Below are 19,905 nucleotides of genomic sequence, written 5' to 3'. Positions count from 1 at the left end.
TTTGGTGACAACATTGAGTTGGTTGAAACAGAGGCTATTCAAAACCACTTTTGTGAATAGTCTTACTTGTAAACCATGGCAATATATTCTTAGAGAACTCAACTAAATTGATGCAATCAATCAATCAATTGCATACCAAATATCAATTCTATGTCATACTAGGAGAATCAATAAAAGTCATAGTGAAAGTTAATGAAAAAAATAGGATGAAATTGTTCTCAGGTAATTATCTAGATAGTTTAATTGCAACTTAATCTTCTAAACATGATGCCTACTTTTTTAATGTTTTTGGTTGAGCTCTTCTTCCATATAGTTTTAGTATCTTCTTTTCTTCTTTGGTCGAGCTTCTCTCTCAATTTGTTTTGATAAGTTTTGTTAAAATCAGCATTGCAACTAGTCGAGCTCTACTTCATTTTGCCATGTCAATTAGATTCAAAAAGTTGAATCATCCTACAATATTTTAATTTTTATATCTAACAAATTTATTTTTGGTGTGTTATGCACTTAGTAAGTCATTTTCTTAGGTTCTAAACACACATGTTTTTAAAGTTTATTTAGAAACTAGATAAGAATATTCTTGTTTTCCATAGTTACTTTACGTTATTACTTTTCCACCTTAAATGGGTCTTCCATCTTTTGTGGACTTATCACTTTATCACTTTGTGATGTGAATATCAGGATTTAACTGTGTGATTTTGAGTCAAACTCGATGACCCATGTTTCATGAGTAGTGATTCAACATGAATCCATCTCTCATGAGAATAAATGGAACACTTAGCACTCATTGGATCTAGGTGATGCTCACAGGGGTGAAGCACCGAGACTTCCCGGGAGGTCACCCATCCCAGTACTACTCCAGCCTGAGCGCGCTTAACTACGGAGTTTCCTCCACAGTTAAACCCAAAGCTTGCAACCCCATTTGCAAGCTTTTCTACATTTCGAGGGTGATCCGGGAGGTCACCCATCCCAGTACTACTCCAGCCTGAGCGCGCTTAACTACGGAGTTTCCTCCACAGTTAAACCCAAAGCTTGCAACCCCATTTGCAAGCTTTTCTACTTTATCACTTTTCCACATTTCGAGGGTGATCTATATTTAATGGTCACGTTGCACAAACTTCTTTCCACATTAGAGGGGAATCCACCTTCAGTGGATGTGTGACATTTTCTCTTTTCTACCTTTGGTGGGTGATAGGTTGTATATTTATGCATCATGTCATAATCTTATACATTTCTATCTCATCTTGTCCTATTTAATCAAAGAGTCTCATTTGCAAGATCATTCCAATTGATTCAATTAAGTAAAATAAGTTAATTCAACTTATTTGACTACTACATTCTTGGTGTGAATGCATTTTATCCTTGTCATATCCATTCTCTCTTGTTATTGTTTTTAACATTAGGCCTTTGGATCTTAGATAGCTACCTTTATAGAAAATATTACACATTAATATAATTATCTCTGCTCTTTGCATTTTTTCAAAAAGAAAACTGGCAACTTTAACAAATTTGGATTTGATGATAAAAATTTAGGATGGATAAAGAAAATTGGCAAGCCATGGGTTTCACCATTGTTTCATAGTAACTCCACTAACTTTTTTAGAATATCATTAAGTTTGAGAAAAGGTTTACCTTTCTCACTGCACTTATAAATTTTATTTATTCAGCATCTCGATGTCCCAAACTGTTGAGATGGAAAAGAGACTCATCAAAATACCCATTTTCAAATGAAATTATCTTGTTAGGAAGATCTTCCTCTCAATTTTCTTGGGGATTTGTGCTTTCATTAATTCTTACTCCATTGCTACTTGGTGTTAGGTGAATACTACATATTTATCATTTCTAGAAAGTTAGTCTGAAAGATTGGCCCTACAAAATCCTTAGTTTTCTTAGAAATCATATTTTCTTTCAACTTGCCAAAAACACTTGGAGAAAATTCTTTGTGAAATCAAAGCTAAGACTAGAATGTGGGTTGATGCTCTTATGTTCCTAATATTTCTAGACAATTGGGTTTCTAGATGAACTTTAAATAAACCTTATTTTACTTGGAGCATCTAACTTCCTCTCATCTTTTGAATACTAAACATTGGTGGAAAACTCAATGCAAAATAAAATCTAAGATCAATTAGTGAGTTGATGTGTGGTTAAACCCTCTTGATTGATTCCACACTATAAATCTCATACTTTCTATTTTACACTTACATGATATGAGCATCACAAGTTCTCCAATGAGAAATACAAACAAAATGGAATGATTGAGCAAGAAAATTTTGTGGGGAGTAAGAATCGCGACAAAAGAAAAGAAATTTCATTTGATTAAGTAGGACCAAATCATCAAAAGAAAATACTTTGTTTGAGAGTCTTTGGTGTTGTCAAAAAGATTTTGCAAGAAAAATTCTTTGAAAAAAGATAAATGATAAAGACACATGTGCAAAGCTTTATGGAAAAAATATAAGTATGACATTTCTAGTTGTCGCCTTGATACCACTCTAACTGAGAAGAAAATATATATTTGGAGAAATATGAAAATGATATGTTAATAATATCTAACTAGCATCTTGGATGCTTGGAAAAGCTTCTAAAATATTTATTTTGAACAAAGCGAGCTTTAAGTATCCACCAAGCTAAAGGAGTGGTTCCTTGATTATTTTATTTTTTTTAAATCCTAACAAAGTCACGGCCTTCCAATCTATTCCTGAACTCAAATTTTCCCAAGACCTTAATATCTCTTAATACTTAGCACATTATTGACACTACCTTAGCTTCCACTTTAGAAAGTGGTTTCCTTTTGATTGTAATAGAGAAGGTGAGTCTTTTGGGAAGCATAAATAAATGTAGGCCTTAGCAAGGGTGCCACTAGAAGAAAACAAAGAAGTTAAAAGAATCAACAATATTCCAATATCAAAAACCTTATCCCTCACTAAATTTGTAGGGATTATTAACAAAAGAAACTTTCTCATCCTCAAGGATCACTCTATTCTCACCGAGGTTACTTATTCTATTGTTCAATTCTTGCTGAAAGAAACTAAATTCATCGACTTAGAAATCAACAAGGAAAATAAATAAAGTAAGGACTCATTTCTCTTACTATTCCATAAATTATTTTTTCTTTGAAGAGGCCTCAAGGATAAATCATATTTAGCAGGAGGTCTTATAATTATTTTGAACAGTTTGTTAACCTCGAGTGTGTTGTTGTGTTAGGTTCAAATATAAACAATTATATTCAAGCTCACAAAAAATTATTAGTTTAGGTCAAAGTGGAGGGAATAGAACACCCTCAAGTCTTTTGAGACTTTTAGATAAGTATAAAAAAAATTTATTAATTTTTGCATATTAACAAGAGTATTGAGCATTATACAACCACAAGGATCAAAGAGATCCACAACACATGAACAAAGGTATTGGCCACTACAAGTAAAGACTATTATCAACATACTAACAAAAATGTTAGTAGCCCTCCTATAATGTTTTCTTAGAAACACCTCGCCATAATAGGTTGCTTACACAACCAAAGGGCTACTACAAAACAAGAAGCAATTAGCACACATAGCACAAGAGTCGAGGCTAATAACATCACACAACCAAAGGGCTACTATAGAACAAGAAGCAATTAGCACACATCGTACAAGAGTGGGTCAAACTTACTAAGGGTTGATGAAATTTTGAAAGGCTCTCCAAGCCTTCATATTTGATCTTAGAATAGTGCCCAAAACCATCTGATAATAGACATCAACATCCCTCCAATAGAAAATCAACCCCCCATCCGCAAAACTCCTTTCCAGCTCCATTAGAGTAGAAAAAGAAGAGACCAATAGACTAGAGAGCCAACGGTGATTCCATCCTACATCCAAGAACCCACACAAAACAAAAGACCACATAATGCTACACTCATCCTCTTCACAAAGGAAGTTACCACCTCTATAGAGGACCTATCCACATCCATAGGAACTGTAAAAGAGGAAGAAGGAAACAAAATGAGCGACACCTTCACCATGACCATTAGAACATGCCCTATCTTAATAATGGTAGACTCCACCTTCATAGTAGGCTCATTGAGAAAAACCTAGAAACAAGGAGAGAAACCCACTCTCAACAAGAGAAAGCACAACCACAAGACCTAGATGATTCCTTAACTAAAAACAAACATAGACCACAATGAGCTCCTAAAAACTAACAACGAATACCTAGATATTAGAAGAAGAAGAAAATGTCCATTTTCCTTACCAACAAAAAATGTATAGTTAAAAAAAAATTGTAGCACTAGTAACTTTGACCACCTTCTAATCCTATGAGAAAATAATCATCAGAAACCAACATGGGCACCATCAAAAGGATCACAACAAAGAGAACACAACTTACAAATCCTAGTAAGTTGCAAAACTTAACCATGTGGTATCATCATAAAGGATCAACTTAACCCTTACAATCTGGGTGATGAGTGTATACTAAGACTGCATGTATCCTACAATTCAATGTGAACCACCAAAGCCCACAAACCCCACTACAACCACAAACAAAACAAGAAAAGCACCTATGTCACCTTAGGCACAACCAAGAAAGGGACATCCCAAGGACAGGATCCACTAAGAAGCCAACCAATGCAAAGAGATGAGTCAAGAACCCATAGAACCTTGGCCCTTACCAAAACCCCACACCAGTCATTGACCAAAGTTTGAGGAAGCTCCCCATAGAAGGCACCATATCAACATGGAAAGAATTGCATCAAACTCTACAGAAAAGGCCTCAATTTCCTCACCAAGTTAGTTGTGTTGGCTAAAGAGCCGGCATAGAATAAGTCATTAATGACTTTGCTTAAAGATGCAACAATTGCAAAGAGTAAACCATCGTCTACAAAGAGTAAACTACTAACAATGCAGCCAAAGAAACAGGTAACTGATTGGGGAAGTAAAGCAAAGGACCATAAAACTCCCACAGGGAAACAAGCACAACCCACATGCAAGAAAGAATCAATGAAGAAGCCACCACAAAGTGTACATCAGAAGATGCTAGACAGAGCCTCAGATCTAGAGTAGCAATAGGGGACTAACCAAAAGCCCCAAATTTGTAAAACCACATCCAAAATGGGAGCAACCACACAATATTATTGAGAAGAAAATAAATGCACAGCACAAAATTATGTGCAAAAAACTACAAGCAAATATTTTTCAATATTATTGCTCTAAAATTTTCACATACAATAATGTTTAAATCATCCTATGAAACATGACTTTCAGTTGCATATAACAATAGAGTTGCAAAACCTGTTTTTACTTAATCAAAATAGTAGAGTTGCAAAGTCCTAATTATAGACAACTTACTAAATGTAATGTCACTTGTACAACTAGATTTACAACACATGTCAAAGTTACTATTTTAGTAAGTCACCAAACCAACTTACTATTTGTACTAGACATATTTGTACTAGACAACTTTCCATGATCAATCAACTCCAATAATTGATGAGTCAATCATCCATCATGACTTAGTTCTCCATGATAACTTTACATTCCAACAAATCCAATTTACCATGCAAATAACCAAGCAAAGGCCTTCATCAATAAAAGAAAATGCAACTACAGAAATTGCATCATCATACTCATCCCATTGTGCATCTCCCTCTACAATTCATTTGTATTTCTACCCTCACTCCCTTTCCCACATCCCTACTCCATGTTTAGGTCGAAAGTTTCTAATTAGATAACTATAAATGTTGTTATGAAGAATCAATTTAATTTTTCAACATGGAATATAACTTAAATTTTACTCAAATTCACAAAATGCTTCTTTGATGTGGATTTCAAGCATATTCAAAAGAAACATGATGTTGAAATTGTTCGGCTCACAATTGTCAAAACTACCCCCCAATCAGATTACTTTGTATATGGAAAAGCTCTATGGAACCCCATCTTGCTCCCACCTTATTTGGTTGCTCTTTTGTCACATTTTTTCTTGCAACTAAACTATATTAATTTTATAATTGTACTCATATGCACAATGGCATTTCATCCCTTTATACAATTGTTATAATGTTTGGCATCCCTCTTGGAAGATTTGTGTATACAAATCAAAATAGATTAATTTAAACTTTACTCCTCTAATTCTAAGAGGTCGTTTTGAGGGGGGCAAGTTTGTTTTTCATGTTGAAGAAAAATCATCATCGTAATATGAACTAAATAAGTTTGTTTCATCAACTACAGATATTGAACACATGGTAAATACTCATACCTACAAGGTAGCTATCTAATGCATATGTTATGTTTAGATGTGGGGCTAAAAGTGAGAATTATTAAAGAGCTCATTCTAACAATCAAACACTACTGCAAAGGCACCTAGATGTCTTCTCCCACTTTGTTTAAGACATGACAAGAAAGTAACGTTGAAAAAGATTGGCACTTCACAAAATGTCAAAGACTCTTTATAAATGCTAGCAAGCACAAAGAAATAGGGTCATAAAAGCTCAAAGTACTAAATTTCTATATTAAATTTCAAAGACAAGATTCATTAGCATTGATAGATACTGTCTCTTGATGCAGTATTTCTTCTTTTGCATCCTTTTTGTATCAGGCAATAACCGAAATTTTTCTTTTCTGATTCTTTTCTTTGGGAGCTATTTTGGACTAGTTATTATTAATATAAATATAATGGTTCGCCTATATGTGTGTGTGTGTGTGTGTGTGTGTGTGTGTGTGTGTGTGTGTGTGTGTGTGTGTGTGTACACGTGCGCGCACACCCGTTACTCCACTGCAAGGTATTTGGCAAGTGAGATAATGTTGGTAAATGTATCTCAATCTTGCATATTCATGTCCATATTTATTAATTCTTTTGTTTTGTTTATTTTCTTCACTTAAGAAAAAGAACATTCTATTGTGTGATGGCATTGCTAACTGCATGTCAGATATTTTGTAAAAAGCATCTAAGTTGTTATGGTGTAATAATATCTTATTCTTTGTCAAATATAAATAACTTATCATAGATTCTATAAAGGATTTAAATATGAATTTTGACCAACATTATGGCAATCTCGTATGCATAACATAAAACATTTTTAAATGTGAAATGGGCCAAGCTAGGGCACCTAGTAAACTATAACAAGTTATAACAATACAATGAAGTGTAATAAGAATCGACCAATGAGGTGGGAATCAATGATATGTGTAATAAATTTGGACACATTACATTTACTCGTGATTTTCCAAAAACATTGCAATAGATATTGATTTGTGTTGCATATATTAAATAACTCTAAAATCTACATGTATATTATATAGATTTAGAGTTTTCCCCATATAATTTCTACCAAGTGTTATGCTATCAAATTTTCTTTAAATCTACATGTATATCATGATATAGACTTGGAGTTTTCATCAGATTATGTACTTATATTTTCATTTTGATACAATTTAAATCATTTTATCTTGGGCCTCATGGCCTCTTACCTATAATTAAAGAAAAAATCATTTTTGCATAAACTCTCCTCTCACACATGGTGTAAGAAGCATATTTTACACCTCTACTTTCTTTAACATTTAAGCCAATTTTACACCTCTACTTTCTTTAACATTTAAGCCAATATATTGTTAGGATTAAACCACAGACAGAAAATAACAATTACATGCAAATATAACCAATAATAGATCATACAGAAAAGAACACAAGGCACCAAAATTTAACATGATTCACCCAATCCCTAAGCTACATCCACCAAACAGCAAGTCTAATATTATTACAATCCAGTGATTACAACCTTATTACAATCTGTAATCTCTTACAACTCAATACCGCCGCAAGAACCAATTTCACATCACAACTATAAAACAACCCTAACCCTAAGCCCTTTTATACAAGTATTAAACCGCTTTAGGGTTACTACGTGTTGGTCATAAATTGGCGAATATTAGCCATTACTTTAGTGGCGAATCTACGAATGGTTCCAAAAAAAAAAATTATGAATTTATGAAGTATGTACATTACTTTCCTGATCAGTCACCACAAACTAACAATCTCCCACTTGGGGACTGATTAGGCTCCATACTAAAAAACAATCTCCGACTTGGAGATTGATCCTGTAGTGATGTCGCTACTCCATGAGGCTCCCACTAGATCAAACCACCCTGGATTCTATTGTTCTATTATTCATGTTCAGTCTAGAAGACCAACCAATGAAGAGGAGTTCAGTGTCTCCCTTGTTACTACCGTTGTCAACATATCTGTTGGATTATCATTTGTATGTATCTTCTCCAACTTTAAGTGTCCAACCTCCAAAATTGACCGAATGAAATGGTACCGCAATTGTATGTGTTTGGTTTTTGAATGCAGAGCTGAATTCTTTGCAAGATGAATGGCACTCTGACTATCTGTGAACAAATAATTATCATTTTGAGGATGTCCCAATTCTGCCAAGAAGAACTGAAGTCATATCATCTCCTTGGCTGCCTCTATAGCAGCTACATACTCTACCTCTGTAGTGGATAAAGCATTAACCTTTTGTAACCTAGAAACCCAACTCACGACTGCCCCACCAACAGTAAAGACATAACTTGTAATACTCTGCCTGGTATCAATATCCCCTGCCAAATCTAAGTCAACATAGCCCTGTAAATCAGTAGTAGAACCCTCAAAGTGTAAACATTTATTGTATATTCCTCTCAAATATCTGAGAATCCATTTGACTACATTCCAATGCTCAATTCCTAGATTACTCATATACCTGCTAACAAGTCCCACTGCATGTGCAATATCTGGCTTAGTACATACCATAGCATACATCGAGCTTCCTATAGCTGAAGCATAGGGTACCTTGGATATCTTATCCTCTTCTTCTTGTGTCTTGGGACACATCTCCTTAGTCAACTTCAAATGACCAAGTAATGGTGTGCTGACAGCTTTAGCATTCTCCATAAAGAAACGTTGCAACACGTTCTCCACATAATCAGCTTGAAATAGCATCAATGTTATGTTCTTCCTATCTCTACAAATCTTCATACCAAGGATTTGTTTTCCTGCCCCCAAATCCTTCATAGCAAATGCATGTGCTAATTGGTGTTTTAGCCCCCTAATGTGATCCATGTTAGACCCAGTTACAAGTATATCATCAACATATAAATATAAAATAATGTAGCTGTCATCATCCAACCTCTTACAGTAAACACAGTGATCTAAATGACACCTATTGTAACCATGCTCATGCATAAAATTGTCAAATTTCAGATACCATTGCCGAGGTGTTTGCTTCAAGCCATATAAATTTTTCTTCAATTTATACACTAAGTTCTCCTTACATTTGACCGCAAATCCCTGTGGCTGAGCCATATATATCTCTTCATCCAAATCACCATGAAGGAAGGTTTTTTTCAAACTGCTCCAAATGCAAATCTTCAGTAGCCACAAAATTTAAAACAGTACGGATAGAAGTCATCTTAACAATAAGAGAAAATATCTCATCAAAATCAATGCCTTTTTCTGTGCAAATCCTTTTACAAATAACCTGGCTTTAAATCTTTTCTTACCTCCTTCCTCTTCTTTCAATCTGTAAACCCACTTATTCTGTAAAGTCTTTTTAACTACAGGCAACTTGCACAAATCTCATGTCTTATTCTTCAGCAAAGAGTCAATTTCATCTTTCATTGCAAACTCCCACTGAATCTTAGTATCCACCTGCACAACTTCATCATAACTTTCAGGCTCACCAGGATCACTAAGTAAAATAGAATACAAAGAGGGAAAAAATCTTTCTGGAGGTCTAATTTTCCTTGTTGACCGCCTAACTTTCACTAGTGTGTGTGGTATTTGTTGTTGCGGTTGTAGCACATCATGAGGAATGGATGGAACATCAACTTTTGGAGTATCATCCAACACTACATAATCATCTTCTTTTTTCTCATGTTGCTGCAACAAATCTTTGTACAACACTTTCTCATTTAATATGACATCCCTACTTCTTACAATTTTTTGATTTTCAAAATCCCAAAACCTATAACCAAATTCATTAATGTCATATCCAACAAATACACATTTCTTTGACTTAACTTCTGACTTGGTTCTATTTTCAGAATCTATGTGAGCAAATGCTTCACAACCGAAGGTTTTGAGAAAAGAATAACTAACCTTCTTGCCAGTCCATGCCTCCTCTGGAATACCACAACCCAAAGGAGTAGAGGGACCTCTATTAATCAAATATACAATAATATTGACAGCCTTCGCCCACATGTGTAAGGGCAACCCAGCATGCGACCTCATGCTCCTTGTACGTTCCATTATAGTCCTATTCATGCGTTCAGCCACTCCATTTTCCTATAGAGTCTTTGGAATAGTTTTCTGTCTACGAATACCATTAATGGAGCAATAATCTTCAAATTCATAACTGCAATACTCACCACCATTATCAGATCTAAGACATATTAATTTCTTACCAGTCTCATTTTCAACCAAACATTTTCATTTCTTAAAAGTTTGAAATACATCATATTTCTATCTAAGGAAATAAACCCATACTTTTCTAATTGCATCATCAATAAATGTAACATAATAATGAGAGCCACCAAGAGAAGATACCTGATTCAGTCCTCATACATCAATATGCACAAGCTCTAATTTCTCATTTTTGTTTTCCTTCCCAATCTTCACAAAACTCACTCTCTTTTGTTTTCCATACACACAACTTTCACAGAAATCCATATTAACACATTTTAGACCTGATAAACTTTCTTTGAATGAAATACTTTCATACATTTCTCACTCATGTGCCCAAGTCTGTTGTGCCACAGCGCTGTATCAAAATTTATAGCAGCTACTTGTTCTCCCTACTCAGCTGCATCAATTGTTCCTGAACATTCATTTTTCTCTGAAACAATTAAAGTAAAAGTAACAATATGACCTGTACAAAGATATAAGGTGCCTACTTTCACACCTTTTGCTACTACAAGGGAACTTTTTGAAACCTTCTAATTTTTATCATTAAAAGTAACTACACAACCCTCATCACCGAGTTGCCCTGCCGAGATTAAATTCCTACTCAGCCTTGGAACATGTCTTACCTCATGTAGTAGCCAATGACTCTCATTCAACAACTTAATCTTAATTTTTTTCTTTCCAACAATCTAACAAGGTTCATTATCTCCCAAATAAACAAGTCCAAAATCCCCTTCGACATAATCAATGAAATAATCTCTATGAGGTGTAGCATGAAATGAAGCACCAAAATCTAAAACCCATAAATCATCAACACTTTCTAAAGACAGAAGCAAAGCATCATTTTCGGATTTGTTACTTGCCACATTTGCCTCCTTGTCTCCATCTAATTTATCTCCTTCATTTTTCTTTCGATTCCAACAATTTTTCTTTTTGTGCCCTGGTTTCCCACAGTACCAGGAGTCATTTGGTCCTCTTGATTGAGACCTCCTCCCTTTTGACTTTCCTCTTGATGTAGATCCACCTAAGGTTTTCCTACGAGTTTTCTCACTCAAGATAACACCAATCACATCATCATATTTTAGAGTATAAATCCAGGAACAGAATTACTCACAGCCATTACCAAGCCATTCCAGCTTTCAGACAAAGAACACAAAATCAAAAGAGCCCTAATTTCGAGATCAAAATTGACACCCACAGAAGATAACTGACTAGTAATAGTATTAAACTCATTTAAATGATCTATAACAAATCCACCTTCTACGATTTTCATATTAAATAAACGCTTCATGAGAAATACCTTGTTTGAAGCAGAGAGCTTTTCATACAGTTTCGCTAGGCTTTGCATCAATTATTCTGTCGTCTTCACTTTTGTAATATTAAATGCTATTGATGGTGTCAGGCATAATCGAATGCTTCCAAATGTCTTTCTATCTAAAAGATATCATTCGTCATTTGACATAGAACCCTAATTCTTGGCTTTTCCTTCTAACAGCTTCCATAAATCCTTTTGATAAAGAGTCTTCCATAACTGGAAGTTCTACCCATTAAACTTGTCAACCCTTAGCTTACCCTCGTCTACCATCACTCCCACTTGATCGTGAAACTCCCACTCAACCATGAGACTTTCCTGCAAAGGATAACTGAAAAACAACCTCGCTCTGATACCACTTGTTAGGATTAACCCACAGACAGAAAATAACAATTACATGCAAATATAACCAATAATAGAAAATAATAGATCACACAGAAAAGAACATAAGGCACTAAGATTTAACGTGGTTCACCCAATCACTGGGCTACGTCCACCAAACAGCAAGTCCAATATTATTACAATCCAATGATTACAACCTAATTACAATCTGTAAACCCTTACAGCTCAATACCATCGCAAGAACCAATTTTGCATCACAACTATTGAACAACCCTAACCCTAAGCCCTTTTATACAAGTATTAAACTGCTTTAGGGTTACTACATGTTGGTCATAAATTGGCGAATATTAGCCATTGCTTTAGTGACAAATTTACGAATGGTACCAAAAAAAAAAAATTCAGGCTGATGCCCCGAGCCCCAAAGAATTTATGAAGTATGTACAGTATTTTCCTGATCAGTCACCACAAACTAACATATACTTCATATTGTTTATACTATTATATTATTGTTTAATGTTTTCCAAGTCAATGGACCCTTGGTCTATGGTCTATTGGTGAAGTTGAATGGTTCACAAAGAACCCACCAGGGATCAAGCCTTGCTGAGTGCAAACCTCCAACATCATCAGGGATGAGGTCAAGATCATGCCCAACAAATTTGGCAGCATGGAAGCCCCTCAGTCCTTGGCTCTAAGCTGAAGAGGGCACATGTGGACCAATTTCACGTTCCTAAAACAAGTCTATGGTGGCCTTCGCTAGTTGGTAGCTCGCAGGCTTCATGCCTCTGTTGGGCTGCCTTGCAGATCTGAACCCTCCGTAAAATAAAAATATTTTCCAAGCAAAATTACACTCCCACATTGTCATCAGTTTTAAATATGATATCATACAAATAATTGATATTGTTTTACATGAATTGTGTACACCAGAAGGCCTATACAGGCCTTCAATCCACAATTCAGAAAGCAGATTTCAAGAATTCCATTACAATATTTGGCCATCCAACAAAGGATGATAGCCTTGAGTTCAAGTAATGAAAAATTTTCACACTGTAAGGGTAATCTGCCCTTGACAAAGCTTATACGTGCTACAATGTTAATCTCTTCTTTGTGGTCTACTTTGTACTCAATCTTCTAAGTGGTACCAAATATGCCGCTCTTTTTTTGCATGATAAAAGTGACTGATTAATACATTTCCTGTACAGCAAATCAGGGTACGTGTGACTGAGAAATCCTGACCATTCTGCAAGGTTCCTCATGCAAAATTGTTGTAAGAATGAGCACAAGTTGGGATGTGAGTGGACATTCAACAAAAAATTATAGAGAAAATTCAGTGGCAGTATTTACAATTTATGACTGATGACAAAAATAAGGCAATGAAAACTGCACACTAATCATGGATCTACAACTGCCCAAACTCTGCAACTATAACGGCTGCTTCATTAGATCAGACAGTTTTTAATCACCACACATCTTTCCTTAGCCCATACTTCTATATAGTTTATGATATTCCCTTGTGTCCTTCAGTTCACCCATCGCGACCTGAGAGTACTTACCAGAATTCAGATCTGTAATTAACATCCATTTCCCTGCATTGACTCAAACCTGTCACTTAATGGTGAGAAGGCATCCGTCTTCCTGATTTTCATTTTTCCACTGCTCAATAAATGTCGTTTATTGGAGAGTTAGTCACTGTTAAAGCAATTTTGAGATCACATTATTTATACCATCACAAATTAGAAAATGATAATATTTCTTCATTTGATAATGACTTGTTTTCCTTAAAACTCATGGATGCAATTGTTTAATAATTAAGATAAATACAAGTAAACCATAGTGCAAACAATTAAATTATGTCACCAACTGCAGACTCTGATTGCAGCAGACAGTTGTTATATAATTTTGATCCCATCTTGAACTCCCTTATTGAAGCCCTTCTCACTGAAGATGTATATCTCAACTGATCAAAGAAAGATGAAACATATTTCTGAAATCATTACCATGAATCTTGCTTCAGATATGTGTGGCATAAACTTATGCTTGATTCAATAATTTTCTTTCCCCATATGATGTTTGGACTTTCTAAAATATTTTAGAGACTAATATTTTTGGGTAGGAATGATATTAGAGATAATTACATCGCTTCTTTAAAGAATGAATCTTACAAATCCTGCTCTGAATATGTAATTTGAATATTACTAACACAGAGTCATACTTCTAGAGCAGAAGTTTCCTCATATGTCTGTCTTCTTTCTCTTCCCAAACTTTTGTTTGGAACAATATTCCAAGCTCATTCGACAAAAGATACAAGATTTTTTCAAATATCTATTATTTCAAAGACTACTTAACTTTTCCTCTTTTAATTTTGTCAATTGATCAATATTTTTGGCAATTCTCATGAGCAAAACCTTTGAACCCAGATATGCTGAAGGAGGTAAAACACAGAATCACTATCATTCTAATATCAGATGTAGAGTGCTCCTAGATCTGGAGGTCCCATGGCGACTTTTGTGCATGATTGAGATGATTGTGTTTCAGACTTGGAACTTCTTAGTTTCATCTTCCTGACCTTGTTTGATAAGGCTTCCTGAGAACTAAAGCACAAGATTTTGCTATAATAAGAATAATTATCTTGATCAAAAATCATAAAAATCAATGTAAATTGTCACTGATATCACATTTATATGCATGAAAAATGAAAAATAGCCAATCTGCTAATGAATAACAGTATCTTTATAATGAAAATAGCAAGAAGCTAACAGGATAGAAAAAAATTAATAGTAGGGAATAAGGAATATGCTGACTTAGCATCCAATTTCCGTCTCTCCACCTTGCAGCAAACCTTATGCTTCTTTTTTGATCCACACGAACAGGGCTTGTTACTAGAAGTTTTCTGGAGAATGGAAACAAGACAAACATCAATGTCTGATTGTAAATTGCAAACTTTATTTCGAAACCCTGTATGATAGATACTGGACATATAAAAATCCAGCCCACCTGATACCTACGAGTCTCTTTTGTCCCTTCATGCTTATCCTTCTCAACTTCAGGCAAAGATGACTCTAAATTTATGGAGATTTTTTCAGAATCATAGTTTATGTTTGGTGGACTTCTAATGATCAGCTCTTCATCCCCCCCTGCAATAGTGTCAATTATTCAAAGTCATGCTGTAACATAGCAAATATTATGTCAATCGTGAAAAGACAAGATACATCAAGTATTACAGTTTTACCATTAGCATATATTTCTGCACAAGACTCAACTTCATCCTGCACACTGGAAGCTTGCTCGGCTATTAAAAACTCTATTGCAGCATCTGCATCCCCATGCACCTGTTGCAGCACCTGTGAGTCAACATAGTCAAGTTTGAAAGAAAGGAGGTTCAATCTCAGGAATTGAAATAAAATAATTTAGTCTGCAGAGCATTTATCAAAATCACAAAGGACTATAAATGTTTTCAGAAGCGTGTCATGCAAATGACAGAAAAGACTCGCATCATGAATCTGAGCAATATCTGTGCATCTTGTTCCAGACAAAACTAACTTTACCGACTCTTGATTGTACACCCTTTTTTCAGATGTTGAACTCTTGTATTTCTCTTTCACAGAATCATCCTCCTGAAAGAAAATGAGTATAAAGTTGGTATGTGAGTACCAAATCACAGAAACACCACTCAAAAGTGCTGGTGAGAAACATACATACAATTTGTGGTGAGAAACACAAGATATAAAAAGCCACAACATATCAAGCAAATAAGTCACATGAACCTTGATCACAATAGGTTTGGCTGGCCCAATACCATCATCATTCTTCAATCGCACACTATTGTAGTGTTCTCCGTCATGGTATGATCTGTCAACAGGGCCACAAACAATAAGGTTCGACTCCAATCGAGTATGAAGTCATCAGCAATCAATAACTGTCAATGAAGCCTAACAAAACATAGGCTCTCTTCACAGATAACATGATCAAGCAGAGTGCAAGGCCACTCATTTGCACCTTTCTATTCAAATGTGCTTATTTACCATCCTACAGCAAGGAAAAACCATGGTAAAAACAGGGTACCAGATAATACAAGAGATCTAATTCTAGGACTCAGATTTTGAAAAAGTAAGAAGAAAATCAAGAATAATATACAACCAAAATGTTAATTAAGAAAACAGAGCATGCAAACTTCCCATTATAATGCGATAGAAGGAGCTTATTTCTTTGACAGTATGCTACTCACTTAGAAAAAGTGTGGGGTCCAGGTTCGATTTGTTCTCTGGCCCAGACATGGTGTCCAGTCTGCTCTGTGTACTGAGAAGGTGCAGATTTTGGTTCAGATTCGCCCAGATGTGTACAGAGATGTACCTGAGAAAATCCAGGGCCCAGAATCTGTGCCCAGGGTGAAGCCACTGCAGAACAAACTTTTTTTCTTTTGTATTTTTTTACTGCATCTTCATTGTGTTGGTAATTTAGACCTGGAATTTACCCCCTCAAAGAAGCTTTGGTTTCTTATTTCAATAATTTGATATTCTGGCATTCTATCTTCATTTGGCTGCAGCATTGGATGGATTTCAACTGCTGACTTTTTTTCTTTTGTATTTTTTTACTGCATCTTCATTGTGTTGGTAATTTAGACCTGGAATTTACCCCCTCAAAGCAGCTTTGGTTTCTTATTTCAATAATTTGTTATTCTGGCATTCTATCTTCATTTGGCTACAGCATTGGATGGATTTCAACTGCTAACTTTGTTATTGTGGTCTTCAAGAGATGACTTAAACACTAAGTTCTGCAATGTGAAGGAAGAATGGAAGCAAAGACAATCTTGAATGGCTGCAATGTAATGACCCCTTTAAAGGCATCATTTTTTCTGCAGGTTAGCCTATGACTTTGGGCTCTATAGGCTAACATGGTGATTACTGAACCCTTCTGAAGATAATCTATGGCTCTTCAATTAAACTTCTGGTGCTCATTTCAGTAATCTCTATCTTAGTGCATCAGTTTATTTGTGGTTTGGCTGCCAGGTGTCTTTCAGGCTCTTTCTATACACACTTTTTTAGTGAGTCACTTGGATTTTTGGCTCTATACTTACTATTTATGCTAAGTCATTTGGATGGTCAGACAGCACCATTGTTGTATCCAAAGAGTTGGCAGGATCAGTTATGGGTTTGATGTTTGGCATTTGATGGAGTTTAATGACTTAATTTGATTATTAAAACATAATCTACCTTTGACTTTCATATAATTAATTAAATTAAATATCTTTATGACGAAAGAGGAGATAAGGGGTCAAGTGTATTTAATATATTGTCATAAAAGTATTTAATTAATAAGCCAAATGGGATGCCAACATATGGAGGTATAAGAATATTAAAGTGAATATAATAAAGCTATAATACAAAGTCACTCGATAATGTCCTTCAACTTGTTCGAGATGCTACTTCATGAGGAATTAATAGTAAAAGGACAATTTATGAGTGGAGGTTCACTTTGTGCTTGAGGGGTCTTTGTAAACAAACCTTGTCTACTGAAGGGCATGTTATGAGAATATTATATTTGAGTTATTTCTCCAATGTTACTGATGTTCAGTAACTGGTTATTCCCAAGGACAGAACCCCTTGGAATTTGACAGTGGATGAAACCCCAATCTCCTCTCGAGAGTTGGATTTGCCCTGAATTCACCATTGAACAAAACTGTAGATTTTTGGAAAGCTATTATGGGAGCATTGATCAGATTCGTAATCTTCTGATAATAAAATTTTGAAGTCTGAAAGTATTGAGGATCTGTGAAGTTTGGTTTGATTTAGATGTGCTGTAGAAAAAGGCATGAGACTGAAATTGTTATCTGCTCATGGTCTGGACATATAACCAGTGTATTGCTTCATTTTCAAGGAGATTAGGATCAGAATCAGTTACGAACACTTCTTACCTTGACATCTAGACAGTCCCAGATTTGGTTAGAACTCATTCTTTTCACCAGAAGTAGTGGGGAGCCAGCAGTACAAAGGATTTGTGGTTCTTGATCTTTATAGGGCAGACTTGTGTGGAGATTGGTTGGAGTTGAGAGAGAAATAGACGGCCAATACCTGAGCTATCATTCACAGCAAGAGCATGCCATGTAGACTTGGTGGGCATCCAATGAGACATCTATTCATTGCCCAATGAAACATCTCTTCATTGGGCATGTTAGTAAACATATGCTAAATGTCTTCCAAACAGGTAATGTAATCTACAATTTGAAAACTCTGTTCATGGCCGACTGTTAAGGCATAACTATTGCATAACTATTGTCTACTTCCCTATTTGTACCTAGTTGGTCTCTTTTAAAAGGGAACTTTGAGCATCTTCATTGGGACTATTATCTTTTGTTAGTTGTTTGTCAATTAAATTCTCAGAAGACTCAGTAGAAATGCTTCCACGTGTTTGTCAAAATGACTGCCTTATAAATCAGTCCTTAACCAGTGGATGTTAATTGAAATGCTGAAGTATTTGAGATTTATTCTTTCCTAATCCATGTGGAAATCCAGGTTGATATTGACTTGCAAGTGTATGACAGCATTTCTAGGCAATTAGTTTGAGCTTGTAGTAAACAAGGGAACTCTGGAAAACTCAGAGCAGACTTTCCAAGAGAACTGTTTGACGAAATTTCTCCAATACATATTGAATATTTAAGGGCTTGATTGGTAAGGGATATTACATGCAACAATAAATTAAGTGAACATTTTCCGAATTCTCTCCCTCCAAAGTCTGTTCTGATTTTGAAAATTCTTTGCTTTTGTGCCTAGTTTCCCTTGGTTTGGCCATATTTGTTTGTTCAGGGTCGCATTAATGAAACCCAAGTTTGAAAAGCTCTATTTAAGCAGGAGATATTTTGGATTTTTGACTGCAACGGGATAGTCTACCTACATATGTTTAGAATCGAAATGATAGCAACTGTATAGGTTTTAGCCCTAGGTGACCCCCATTATGACCACACCTTATTGTTTCAGATGACAAACAATCCTTACGAGCGCCCTATTTCACTAGAAGTGTCTTGTCATTTTAAAACTCAACATATTATGAGTGCCCTATTTCACTATAACTGTCTTGTCAATTTTTAACTCAACATATTATAGTCACTTTTAAATTATGGAAAGTTTTTCTTTAAGTTATAATAGAAGGCTGAGGAAAAGAAAGGGATTCAATCTGTAGATCGATAATTTCCAGTGTAAAATGTGCACTAGGGGATGTCGGGATGTCCGGACAAGGAAAAATAGGGTTTCAATTTGGGGATGGCCGAGGGACAGCCGCCTGGGGTTTGTGGTGTGGGGGAGGGGGGTGAGGGTGCTGTAATAGACCATACATATAGTACATGAAGTGGTAGTTATTAAATGATGTATAATAGAATAAGAACTAATAATACCAAATACTTGAGCATAACAAAATCAATACATAGTAACATACTCAACACATAGTTGAGAATACAGTATACTATACTTGAACAAAAATGAATATCTAATTACCAATTACTATTAAAAAATTAAATTATCTGGACATCCTTGGGACAGTCAAGGGATGTATGGGTGTCCCATGTACGTCCCTAGCACGTATGGACGTCCCCATGTCTCCACCGCATCCCAAAAGTGCAAAGGTCATGCAATGCCGATGGTGGGGATACTCCAAGTCCCCGACCCAGGAGTGTGGGGACTTGAGGGGGGGAGCATCCCCGTGTTACACTGATATTTTCTCTTTTTGAGCTTTTGTGCTTGAGGCCAAATTTTAACTAGCATGATAAAACCCCAATGGTTTCCTGAGGGACGAAAACCTGTAAAGCAAAGCTTTTTTATTCAGGAATCAGCAGTGTGCTGTAGATTTCGAGTTTAGGAATG

At 35.5% G+C, this 19,905-nt stretch overlaps 1 protein-coding gene across 4 annotated transcripts in view; it reads right to left on the bottom strand.

Annotated features, from left to right (window-relative positions):
- Positions 1-14,072: 14,072 nt before the first annotated feature.
- Positions 14,073-19,905, bottom strand: part of LOC149573120 (SEC-C motif-containing protein / OTU-like cysteine protease family protein) — a 92,450-nt gene continuing 86,617 nt past the window's right edge. The window contains exons 6-11 of one of the 4 annotated variants that reach the window (XM_089814299.1): positions 15,820-15,904; positions 15,601-15,669; positions 15,285-15,396; positions 15,050-15,189; positions 14,857-14,945; positions 14,073-14,646 (exon numbers count right to left, since the gene is read on the bottom strand). In XM_089814299.1, the coding sequence (XP_089670425.1) occupies positions 14,517-14,646; positions 14,857-14,945; positions 15,050-15,189; positions 15,285-15,396; positions 15,601-15,669; positions 15,820-15,904 (625 nt within the window). In that variant the 3' untranslated portion in view covers positions 14,073-14,516. Of the gene's footprint in view, positions 14,647-14,856; positions 14,946-15,049; positions 15,190-15,284; positions 15,397-15,546; positions 15,670-15,819; positions 15,905-19,905 lie in introns of all 4 variants that reach the window. The other 3 variants (XM_089814297.1, XM_089814298.1, XM_089814300.1) reach the window with 3 other exon arrangements.

Source organism: Cupressus sempervirens, chromosome 2 (genome assembly GCF_028749045.1).
Source record: "Cupressus sempervirens isolate cs-2001-9-10 chromosome 2, ASM2874904v1, whole genome shotgun sequence".
Lineage (NCBI taxonomy): Eukaryota > Viridiplantae > Streptophyta > Pinopsida > Cupressales > Cupressaceae > Cupressus > Cupressus sempervirens.
This window is presented reverse-complemented; position numbering and strand designations above follow the sequence as displayed.